Source organism: Cnephaeus nilssonii (assembly GCF_951640355.1).
Source record: "Cnephaeus nilssonii genome assembly, chromosome: 10".
NCBI classification, from domain to species: domain Eukaryota; kingdom Metazoa; phylum Chordata; class Mammalia; order Chiroptera; family Vespertilionidae; genus Cnephaeus; species Cnephaeus nilssonii.
In genome coordinates, this window is record NC_137081.1 from 43838967 (window position 1) to 43851678 (window position 12712).

The 12712-nt window shown below is 43.8% G+C and overlaps 1 protein-coding gene across 1 annotated transcript in view; it reads left to right on the forward strand.

Annotated features, from left to right (window-relative positions):
* Nucleotides 1-5079: 5079 nt before the first annotated feature.
* The window catches only part of OLA1 (Obg like ATPase 1), a 153449-nt gene continuing 145816 nt past the window's right edge, over nucleotides 5080-12712 (forward strand). The window contains exons 1-2 of the mRNA XM_079782405.1: nucleotides 5080-5142; nucleotides 6434-6534. Of these exons, the coding sequence (XP_079638531.1) occupies nucleotides 6434-6534 (101 nt within the window). The 5' untranslated portion in view covers nucleotides 5080-5142. The remainder of the gene's footprint in view (nucleotides 5143-6433; nucleotides 6535-12712) is intronic.

The window sequence follows — 12712 nt, forward strand, 5'->3', positions numbered from 1 at the left end:
AGAGCCATGCCCTGGAAACGTACCTTGCCAGAGGCAGGTGTGTTGTCAGTCTGACCTTTAGCTCAGGTGCCAGGGGGTGGATTTCATTATCTAAATCCAGCCAGGCACCAGGAACAAACACAATTATCCGGGCCCACCCAGAAGTGATGATTACAAAGGAGCCACAAGAATGCACATATTTTCTTTAACTTAACCTTTAGTAATACTTCCTGGTATCTTACTGTATAAAATAAACGTGCTGTATCGGCTCTGAGTCCCTGTCTCTCCATCAGAGGACAGCTGTCCCACCTGGTCCCAGCTTTCCCTATTGTCTTTGTATCTATCTCTTTCATTTTCTTAATCCCCTGTCTCCCCTATTCAGGACTCCTGTCCACTCTCTAGCCATGCTGGTCATGGAAAAGAGAGAAATATTTATAATCATCTAGCTTATCCTGACTAGTACAAATATCCTTTGAAATGAACATAGGTTTAAAACGGCAATAAAGATTAAATGTTATGATGAGCTGGTATTGAGAGGCCATGAGTTTGGTGACCTAGGTGTATGTGCAAGATCCCCCAATTTCCAGTTCAATTGACTGGACCCTTGTGACACATTTTGGTAAGTAATCTTCCTTCTCCATGACAGAAAATTTAAGTATTTTGTAAAGGTTAACACAAATGTTATTTTCACATGCTTTCATTTTATATCATTAAGTGTTATTAGAAGATGATCAATTTTCTCCAGTATTTTTTTCAGTGAATTAGGTGTGCCAACATTTATTACATTGCAATTATGCACATTACATCAGATGACCACCAATGACATTGACTTTTTCAGAATTATCATACTATGCTCAGCTGTTATCTTGAAAAAATAGTTCAGAGTGGACACAGCTGGTGACCTTTTCTTACACAACCCTAACTTGGCTCAGATACCTATCTGCATCCCCCACTGCCATATGCCCCAGAGAAAGTTAATCTGTTCTCCAGCCCTAAGGGTGGGCTCCATGGTCTCAGGGTAAACCCATTTTCCCTGCCATTGTTTGGTTCAGATATAGGCATGGAAGAAGTCTGCTGTAGGGTTTGTAAGACATATTTCCTTTTCCCTAAGAGTTATGGGAAGAGGTGTTTTCTCTCCCTGCCCCCAATCCCACCACATTTCCTCTGTATATTGTCACTTTAGGATGTTAGCACTCTTCTTGCTATTAGCCTGAGGATGAAACCAGAGGAAACTCGGAGAAGACAGAGCCTTGATATAGAAAGAGCCAGGATTCTTGAAAGTTGTGTTAAGCTACTGAATCTCTCAATGCTGAAGTTCTCCCTCTTCGGACTTTCTGTTACACAGGATACAGTTCCATTGAATCAGAATTTCTGTTACTCACAGCTAAAAGCATCCTAGCTAATACTTTAATAACAAATTTATTTTTCTAGATTAGCACATGCCTTTTTATGTTGCCTCTGAGAAAACAGCATGTAAAATCTTCATTTAAGAAATTTCTAGGGGAGGGGGATGAGTAGAGGTGGAAGAGGGCATAGAGGGGATGGGTAAAAGGTGATGAAAAAAATAATAATAAAAAAATTTTAAAAGAAAGTTCTAAATCTTTATCCATGAATTACAATAGAGATTAGATAACAAAACTCCAGTAGTTTCTGCAATGAATGATAACTGGACTCATTAATCAATCAGCATTCTTTCAAACACCATGAGCAATTCCAGAATAGAGAAGTTGATTAAACATGTTTTACTTCACAATTAACTTATGGTCCAACTTCAAAGATTCAAAACCATGATCTGTCAAGTAGGAAAATGGAAATTGAAAATCTGCTTTGCTAATGCCTGACAGGGTTTGATTACTGCTGGTAATGGAACAGGGAAAGGAGATGATTAAGCACTGCCTGGTACATAATACCAGAAGTCCTGACAGTAAGTGAAAATCAAGGTGGTTTATTTTAAATCTTCAAATTGTAATCACAGTATTTTAGGTATCCTATAGGTTTTTAGCAGGTTCTTAGATAGTTATTTGTGTAATTATTTGTGTTTCTACCCCCCGAGATTGCAAGCTCCTTGAGGGCAAGGACCATGTTTATTTCGTTCTTCACTGCTCCAATGCCTGGCATGGAGTAGGTTCTCAAGAAAATAATTTTATATGAACAACAACAAGAAGTGAAGAATAGAATATTCTAAATATATGGAATTATTTTCTGGACACCTGATACAATAAAAAGTTTAGTGTAGAGCAAGCATGTCAAACTCAAAGGCTAACACAGGCCAAATAAACAAGGTTTAAGTTTATGTGGGCCACAAAAAAACAAAAGCTTCAATTTTCATAGAAATGTAGTTTTATTTTGATAGAGACACGCTGAATACAAAGGGCTGAAACAAATGAGTCATCGTTAACATAAAATAATAGAACATTTTAATAAAAATTAATATTTTTTAATAATATTAACTTACCAGACATTGAATAACTGCACAAATTAATAAGTGTAACACAAATAAACCTATTTTTCTTGTTCTCCAAAAGCGAAATATTTCCTGTTGCACACACCAAACAAGTCAGTCCAAGACTAATGATGTGGCAATTGGCTGCTAAAATGTTCGCTGCTAGTGTTAGTGGAGATAAATGGTGCGCCTGCGCATAAGGTGCGTAAGGGAAATGAATGCAACACGATTATAGAAACCAGTCATTAGTGAACGTTGTAGTTCATTATTAACAATCCTACATAATAAAATGGTAATATGTAAATTACCATCACTCCGCTATGCCCACGATTGGGCCAGCAGGAGGCGCAAGGGGCGGGACTCAGGGTGGCTGGGGTAGCTGATTGGGCCAGCAGGACGCTGAGCTCGCGGCGCCACTGGCGCCGCGAGCTCAGCGTCTGTGCCATGGCTGCCGGAGGCTTTCGGAAGGCCTGGGGCACCGGTGGACAGCCGGCCAGGTCCCCCGCGATCAAAGGCCAAAGCGGGGGACCTGGCCGGCTGTCTGCTCCGGCGCAAGGCCTTTCGAAAGCCTCCGCAGCAGCCGGAGGCTTTCGGAAGGCCTGGGGCACCCGCGGACAGCCAGTCTGCTGGTGCACCAGGTGCATGATTAAATCATGCACTGGGCCTCTAGTTATATATAACAGGATATTGTAAAAATTAAGTTACAAAATTTTTATTAAAACATTTCTAACATACCATTATATTGGCTGGGCCACAAAAATATTCATTGTGGGCTGCAGGTGGCCCGCGGGCGGGTTGTGAGTTTGAAGTGCTTGGTGTAGAGAAAAAAAAAATCTGACACAGGTAACAGAGAAAAATGTTATTTAATAACTCTATATTGGGCACTTTTTTTTTTTAAATTGAGATATAATTAACATAACATTATGAATGTTTAAGGTGTACAATGTGTTGATTTGATAAACATATACTGCAATATGATTGCCACCATGGTGTTAGCTAACAGGTCCACCACCTTATACAAAATCGTAATTTCTTTGTTCTAATGAGAACATTTGAGGTGCAGTCTTTTAGCAACTTTCAAGTATATAATACAGTTGGCCTTTGAACCACATGGGTTTGAATTGTTTGGGTTCACTTACGTACATATTTTTTTTCAATAAATACTGTTAATGTATTTTCTCATGATTTTCTTAAATTTTTTTTTTTTAGCTTACTCTATTGTAAGAACACAGTAATATAATTCATATAACATACAAAATATGTGTTAGTTGACTATGTTATTGGTAAGGTTCCTGGTCAACAGTAGGCTAGTAGTAGTTAAGTTTTGGGGAAGTCCAAGTTGTACATGGACTTTCAAATGCACGGGGGTCAGCGCCCCAACCCCTGCATTGTTCAAGGGTCAGGACCTAAAGGAAAGAATTCCTTCTACAGATGGAGCTCATGGTGTAGTCAGGTGTGGGTGAGATGGGATGAAATCCTCACATTAGCAATAGATCTTATTACTATTTATGACCTTTCCTGTATGTGCGGGATAGTAGCTACAAACACACATTGTCTCACTTTGTCCTCACAATAATCTCGTAGGCCTCATTTTATCCAGGTGGAAACTTTGCAACCCAGAGGGGTTTCTCTGTCCTGGGTCACACAGCTAATGGGTAGTGGAATCCAGACTGGAAACTACGTTTCCCAAATTCTGAAGGCCCCTGGTCTTAACTCTCCAAAGGGAAAGGGGGTGGTGTGTAGGGGTTGGCTCTATGAAACTCATTTTGGGGTCCCATCCGGGAAATACGCCTGAACGTAAGGTGATGGAAGGAGCCCTTAGATAATAAGATCATAAGCTTTCCCTACTCCTTTTTTTTTTTTAATCCTCACGAGAGGACATGCTTAGAGAGAGGAAGGAAGGAAGAGACAGCAACATCGATGTGAGAGAGAAACATGGATCAGCTGCCCTCCATACTGCCCCAACCGGAACCCACGCATGTGCCCTGACCGGAATCGAACTGGCAACTTTTCCGTGCACAGGACCCTGCTCAACCAACTGAGCCAATCCGGGCGGGCGCTCCCTTTTTCTTTTAGGAAAGTTTAACAGCTTCTCACCATCTTTTCTGACGAAAGACAGTTATAGGAAAAGGAGGCGGGCTGGGGTCGTGGTACCCGAGAACTCGGTAGGCGGCCGAAGCATGGATGGCGTGGCGGCCCGCCAGATCCGCGGCGACCCGTCTCCGGGCGGGCGGTCAGGGCGAGGGTGCCTCGAGGTTCATCGGCTGAAGTGTGCAGCTGCCCGCGGCGAACGAGCGTGTGCTGGCTACCCGGGGCGTTCGCCGGGAAGGAAGCCGAGAACCAAGCAGAGAAGCACGAGGGACTGAGAGGGCGGAAGACCTAAGCTCCGAGGGGAGGTGGGCGGCGGCTCTGGCTAAGGCTCCCGCCCAGCGCTGCGTCACACGGCTCCTCCCACCCTACTCCCGCCTCCCGGCCGATCGGGCCAATGAGAGGGGCGAGCGGGTGCGCGGGGCGGGGCGGGGCTGAACGCGTGGCTTGCGCGCAGGTGCCGCCCGGAGCCCCGCCCGCCGGTTCTGCCGCCGCCGCCGCCGCCGTCGTGCGTGTCGCTCGGCGGAGGGGCCGGGCTTGCGTGTCTCCTCCTTCCTCCCCGCCTCCCGCTGCCGGTAGGACCCGTCTGCCGCTGCCTCTGGGACCCCGTGTCATCGCTTGCCCCAAGCACGGTGAGCCCCGCAGGGAAGCTAGGAGCGCGCTCCCCGCCGCGTCTTCGACGCCCCGGTCCGTTGCTCCGAGGCCGGCGCCAGGCCAGGGCTGGGCGGCCGGGACGGAGGGAGGGCAGCAGGCGGCGTGGGGTGTGTGGATGAATGAGACGCCCTCAGACTAGGCCGCGCGTCCCCAGAGGGCCCACGCCTCACGCTGCGCGCTCCGGGGCAAGCCTCGGCCGGCCAGGGGCCCTGTGCTGAGCGGGCAGATGTTGGGGTAGGGGCCCCCTCTGGCTGGGCGGCCGGCCATCCCTCGGTGGGAGGCCGGAGGGCTGGAGGGGCTCTGCTCTGGCAGCTGTGCTTCGGAGGCCTGGGGTCTGGCCGGGAACAGGTGTGAATCTAGACCTGAGAAGGGAGGGAGATCCCTGGCTGGTGGCGCCAGGGATCTGAGGCTGGGCTATCACTTCCTGAGCCAGGGCCTCAGCAGGGCCCCGGGAGGGTTAGCGGGATCCAGAAGACAGGACAGTTTTGGTTCCCAGCTTCTCAAACGTGAGGTTGGCAGACCTCCTGAGTTGCGTTTGCAGTAGTCAAGTTAGGTTCCTTCTGCACGGAGGAGCTCGGAGCAGATGCACAGGGACTGATAAAGTTTCGACTTGTAAATAAAAAAAGGGTTGATGGATTCATTTACGGCTAGAAATGAAGAGTGTAGATTCCGGAGGTTGCTTGTGAATACTGATGATGATCAGTCGTCTATCCGCAGTACCAGAGTTGGGAGAGACTTGGTTGGGAAGACCTGGACACTGGCGTGGTTCATCCTTGTGAAAAATAGTGCTTTCGGGGGGGAAATGGGAAAGAACAAATTCCAAATAAAGAGAGATGGTTTGGTGTAGGCGACTTGGTTACTGGTGGTTCTAGAATAGATTTCCTTTGACTCTCTTGTCTGTGCTCCTGCTTCCTAATGTTTTCATGCGTTTGACCTTACGTTAAGAAATAAAGTGTTTCTGAACAGTCTAGATGCAGTTAAATTTATTTTTGACTTATGGTGCCACATATTTTTTAGGTCAGTCTTTCCAGGACTTATCAGGAGTAACTGCTTTGACAACTATCAAAATCACATTTGTTTATAAAACTTGAAGTTTGTTGTTGTTGTTGAAAAATAAAGTGGATTTAACTGTGTCAGTTTTTGATTGATATATACAGTATGCTTTATTCTTAATCTGTTATTCAGTAACACATTTTGTATGATGAAATGTATTCTTGGTTGATGGGGATGGTAATGAGTTTTGTTTATATATTTGTTTTGATATTTCAGATGCCCCCAAAAAAGGGAGGTGATGGAATTAAACCACTCCCAATCATTGGAAGATTTGGAACCTCTTTGAAAATTGGTATTGTTGGATTGCCAAATGTTGGGTAGGTGAATGTTGGGCTTTTTTCAATTTCATCTTGCAAATATTTTGAGTCCTGTTGTAGAAATGGGAACTCATGAGGTAATTAAAAATTTAAATTGAAGGAACGAGTCTAGGAAGCTGGAATATTAATATATTGCAAAACAAGGTTTTTGTTTAGTTGTATTTTATATTTGGTTTTCTATATAGATACTATGTTGAAACTTGAGTTACTTACATTGTTTGTTTTGCTTAAACTCAGAGGAAGAAGCAACAGAGTTAAAACATTGAGTTGAACCAGATTAGCTATTTGCTTGAAGCTGTTGGGAGACACACAATATTGAATTTAAGTGGATATGGAGTAGTTTAAATTTGATTTTGATGCTGGCTGGCTATGTAGAATATCTACCTAGACTGGCTACCAGACACCATGTAGTAGGATACTTTAGGAAATAGTTTTAAAAGCCCCATTATAAATTTGATTAGATTTTTGGGAGATCAGGGATTAGATGGCTAAGTCTTTACTGGAGGAGGTAACAACTTTATTTTATTTTATTTATTTATTTTTAATATATTTTATTGATTTTAGAGAGAGAGGGAGAGAGAGATAGAAACATCAATGATGAGAGAGAATCATTGATTGGCTGCCTCCTGCACGCCCCCTACTGGGGATGGAGCCCACAACCCAGGCATGTGCCCTTGGCCAGAATCGAACCTGGGACCCTTCAGTCCCCAGGCCAACGCTCTATCCATTGAGCCAAACCAGCTAGGGCCGTGGTCGGAAAACTGCGGCTCATGAGCCACATGCGGCTCTTTGGCCCCTTGAGTGTGGCTCTTCCACAAAATACCACGGCCTGGGCGAGTCTACTTTGAAGAAGTGGCGTTAGAAGAAGTTTAAGTTTAAAAAATTTAGCTCTCAAAAGAAATTTCAATCGTTGTACTATTGATATTTGGCTCTGTTGACTAATGAGTTTGCCGACCACTGAGCTAGGGCATTTTAAAATGCAATACTGGAAGTTGCTAGATAAAAGTGTGTCTGTTATAAAGTGGCTAAATCTGAAAGCAAAATTTGAGTTTTGTAATGCTTAAAATTTAAGTGAATCATTTATTTGCAAATAAGGCAGTGATAGGAAGTATAGGTGGGGTTTATCATATAAATCTATACACTTGCAACTTGAATGTTCAGTCTACTTCTTTTATTATTTTCCCTTCTATTTTAATACCTTTTATTAACTATCCTATATAATAAAAGCCTAATATGCAAATTGTCCCCTCGGGCAGTCGTTCGACCGGGAGACCGGGAGTTTGACCGCTCAGTATGACATGCACTGACCACCAGGGGGTGGCACGGAACATGGCGGGCGTCGGTGACGCAGCGCTGGCCTTGGGCAGCAGTGGAGGTGCTGCCGGCCCTCATGAGCTCTGACGAGAGCAGGACCACAGCGGGATGGTGGAGCAGGTGAGCAGGTGGCACCAGGTCAAGGCAGATGCAAGCGGGGGCCTCATTGCCCTGCTGATCACCCCACTGAAGGCGACCAGCAGCAGCGGTGGGGGGTGAGGGGGCAGGGTTAAGGGGGGTAGGAGGCAGGGCCACCGCTTGGCTCCCAGGCACTGAGGGGGCCAACGGGGGCGGCCTGGCCCTGATCAGTCACCCCACAGGCAGGATGGTGGAGCAGGTGAGGGGGCAGTGCCAGGCCAATGCGGGGTGCCAGGCAGGGCTGCGGGGCTGTGAGGCTGGGGGCACGAGCTGGGGCTCGATCTTCACAGGCCACCCCGAGGGACCCCAACCATGCACGAATTTGTGCACCGGGCCTCAAGTAAAATATAAAATGTCTCAAGAGTGATTAGGGTGTGCTAATGGATTTATTATGGTGACTGAAGTATTTTGACATGTGCTTTAGGCTTTCAGATTGGTGGCAGGTAGGGCAACCATGCTCTTTCATGTGGAAAGAGCCCTTTGGAGCCCCTGTCATAGAGATTGCTGAGTGAATGGAGCATGACATGATCAAATAAAGCAGTTCTTAAATTTTTGTAATGTAAAACATAAACAAATGTGCCTGTCCTAATTTCTTTCCTGAAGCCGGAGAAGTTTCCATTTTGAAGGGGTTTCTTGCTGTGATATAGGCTGCTTGCAAAGTAAAATGAAATAGAGAGCATGGAAATATAAGCAAAACAAATAATTAAGCAAAGTACTGTAGGGTGCTGTCAATAAACTTGAAAGCATGATATCGTCATTATGTGTGTTGTGAGCTCTATTGCACCTGAAAGCAAGACATAGTTTTTAGATATTAACATACTTCTCTTATTCTAGAATCACTGCAGTCAGTGCAAGTTGACATTAAATGGGACTACTTTAAAATGGGCCACCTTAAGAAGTATTTCCTATGAGGTTTTTAGTCATAAAGTATATGAGAATTAATCTCAAATATTTTATTATCCAGTATAAATGTGCTATTTATGCTTTTATTTATTTTTTTTATTTTTTTAAAAATATATTTTATTGAATTTTCACAGAGAGGAAGGGAGAGGGATAGAAAGCCAGAAACATCAATGAGAGAGAAACATCGATCAGGTGCCTCCTGCACACCCCCCACTGGGGATGCGCCCACAACCAAGGCACATGCCCCTGACCGGAATCGAACCCGGGACCTCTCAGTCCGCAGGCCGACGCTCTATCCACTGAGCCAAACCGGTTTCGGCTATTTATGCTTTTAAATTAAATACACCTTCAACTCCATCCCCCAATTTTATTGAGGTACTTTACAAACACTAAATAAAGTTCACTCATTTTAATAATGTACAGCTTGATGAATTTTGGCAATTGTGTTTGGTTGTGAACATATATGAAGATTTGGTTCCTAGATTTGTTCTGCTTTTTCTTACCTGAGTGACACTTTATAAATTATCTCCTCTTGGGCCAGTGTATTATTGTAAGTGTGAGTCTTGGATGTTACTTTAAAAGAAAAACCTACTTAAAAATTAATTTTCTTTAGAGCAGTTTTAGTCTCACAGCAGAACTGAAGGGATGGTGCAGAGATTTCCCATATACTGCTTGCCCTCGCACATACATAGCCTTCCCCCTTTCAACATCCCCCAGCTGAGTGGTACATTTGTTATAATGGATGAACCTACATTAACACATCATAATCACCCAAAAGTCCATAGTTCACCGTAGGGTATACTCTTGGTGTTGTACATTGTATGGTTTGGGACAAATGTCTAATGGCATGTACCCACCATTATAGTATCACACAGAGTAGTTAAGTTTCCTCCATGTCTGTTCATGGCTTACATAGTTCATTTCTTTTTAGTGCTGAATAATATTCCATTGTCTGGATGTACCATAGTTTATCCATTTATCTTCTGTAGGACTTGTTGGTTACTTCCAAGTTTTGGCAGTTTGAATAAAACCGCTGTAAACATCCATGTGCAGGTTTTTGTGTGGATATAAGTTTTCAGCTTGTTTGGGTGCATACCAAGGAGCACAATTGCTGGATTGTATGGTCAGACTGTTTAATTTTATAAGAAAGTCTTAAGTGGCTATACCATTTTGCATTCCCACCAGTAGTGAATGAGAGTTTCTGTTGCTCCACATCCTTGTCAGCATTTGGTTTTCAGTGTTCCGGATTTTGGACATACTAATAGGTGTGTAGTTGTGCCCCACTGTTGTTTTAATGTGCATTTCCCTGATGACATATGGTGTGAACATCTTTTCATATGCTTATTTGCCATTTGTATATCTTTGATGAGGTCTCTGTTAAGGTATTTGGCCCATTTTTTTTAAAATAATGTTGTTTGTCTTCTTACTGTATGTATTCTAAGAGTTCTTTGTACATTTTGGTTAACAGTCCTTTATCAGGTGTGTCTTTACAAATATTTTCTCCCAGACTGTGGCTTGTTTTCTCATTCTCTTGATGTAGTCTTTCACAAAGCAAAAGTTTTTAATTTTAATGAAGTCTAGTTTATTATTTCTCACATGGATCATTCCTTTGGTGGTGTATCTAAAAAGTCACTGCTATATCCTATGTCATCTAGTTTTTTCCTCTAGTTCTTAGGAATTGTATAGTTTTGGGTTTTACATTAGGTCTGTGATCCATTTTTAGTTATATTTTGTGAAGGGTGAAAGGCCTGTATCTAGATTCTGTGTGTGTGTGCTTGTGGATGTCCAGTTGTTCCAGCACCATTTATTGCAAAGACTAACTTTGTTCCATTATATTACCTTTGCTCTAGAAACTACATTTTGATATTCCAGACTTCTTTGCTGTGTCATGGGACAGCTCTTCTTGTTGTTACCATTGCATGAGATGGGATTAGTTTCAATTAAGAGTGTTGGAAAACCCCAAATAACATTTGCTTAACCAGAAGTTTCTTTTTATGAAAAGTGTGAATTTTGCAGTTAGAGATTGGTATACTGACTCTGCTTATGAACTCCTCAGGAACCCTAGCTGCTTTAATTTACACTTTGGTGATCCCAAAGGTGTGGACTTCATCTTCATGGTGCAAGGTATAATTTCCAGGCAGCTGGTTATCTGAAGGGTCAGATAACTTGCAGTCTCTTAGGGTTTTCCCCCCCGCCCCCCCACCCCCATGTAAACTGTCACATCCTTTGCTAACTTCTGCTAACATCCCTTTGTCTAGATTTAGTTGCAAGAATTTATTTGCAAGGAAGGCTATGAAATGTCTTTATTTTGATGGTCATATGTTCAGTTAGGAATTCCATTACCTGGAAAGGAGAGAATGGATATTGGACAACTGTATATTCTGTTTGAACACTCAGTAACTGTCCTAAGCATCTTGCTTAGTTGATGCTTCTGAGAATGTGCTTTGGTTGTTCATACAACTTGCCTTTTCCCAATTTGACACAGACCAATCACAAATTCTTTTTTTCCCCATGCTGGTGACATTGATTTATATTGCAACCACAGAGTCTTTAAAAGCTATTTACTGTTGTTTAGGGAAAACATTGTAGGAAATGCTAAAAAAAAAAAAATAATCACAAGATAATTATGTTCAGTGTTTTAGATTTCTATTCTTGTGTAGCAAACCATTCCAGAAGTTCATAGTTTAAACCAGGGGTGGGGAACCTTTTTTCTGCCAACGGCCATTTAAATATTTATAACATCATTCAAGGGCCATACAAAATTATCAACTTCAAAATTAGCCTGTTATATTTGGTCAAACATTTAATTAACTCACTCCTAATGCATGGCAGTGCCAGACCTAATTATTTCGCGGGCCTTATAGGGCCTGCAGACTGGACATTCCCCACCCCTGGTTTAAACAATAACAATTTATTTCATGACTAGAGGCCTGATGCATGAAAATTTCATGTAAGAGTAGGCCTTCCTTCCCTGGGCTGCTGGCACCAGCTTCCCTCTGGCACCTGGGACCCAGGCTTCCCTTCTCCGGCCACTGGCAGGCACCTGGGACCTGGGCTGCTTCCCTCCTCTGGCCTCTGGCAGGCACCCGGTACCCAGGCTGGCTTCCCTCAGGCTGCCCGCAGGCACCAGGGACCCGGGCTGGCTTCCCTCCAGCCCCGGCTTGGTCAGGAAGGATGTCCAGAATGATGTCCGGAAGATGTCTGGTCTAATTAGCATATTACCCTTTTATTATTATAGATTCTGTAGGGTAGTTGGGTGAGTCTTTGCTGGTCTCACTGGGGAACTCTCATGCATTCGGACGGTGGCTAGTCAGTATTAGAAGGTCCAAGATGGCCACACCCACAGGTCTGGGGCCTTATCAACGTTGGCTGGAAGTCGGGCATTTCTGTCCTCTTTTACCTGTCCTCTTTCTCTCCTAGTGGTCTCCAGCCCAATTTCTTTGTAGCATGGTGGCTAGCTCCCAAGAGAGTGAAAGTGTGGCAAAGGCACAACACACTTCCGCCTAATTCTTTGGCCAAAGCAATTCATGATGCCAGCCCAGAGACAAGGAGGGAGGGAGGAAAAATAGGCTCTACCTCTTGATGAGAGGAGTGGCAACAAATGTCTGGTTGTCTTTAATCCACTGCACTCTACTAATTTCCTAATATGGTTTGTATAAGCTCCCCTGGAGGAGTTGTCCTGCCTGATTCTTAGCTTCTTGTACTTACTGTAGAGCAAGCATGTCAAACTCGCGGCCCATGAGCTGCATGTAGTCCACAACGAATATTTTTGCAGCCCAACCAGTATAACGGTATGTAAGAAACGTTTTAATAAAAATTTCGA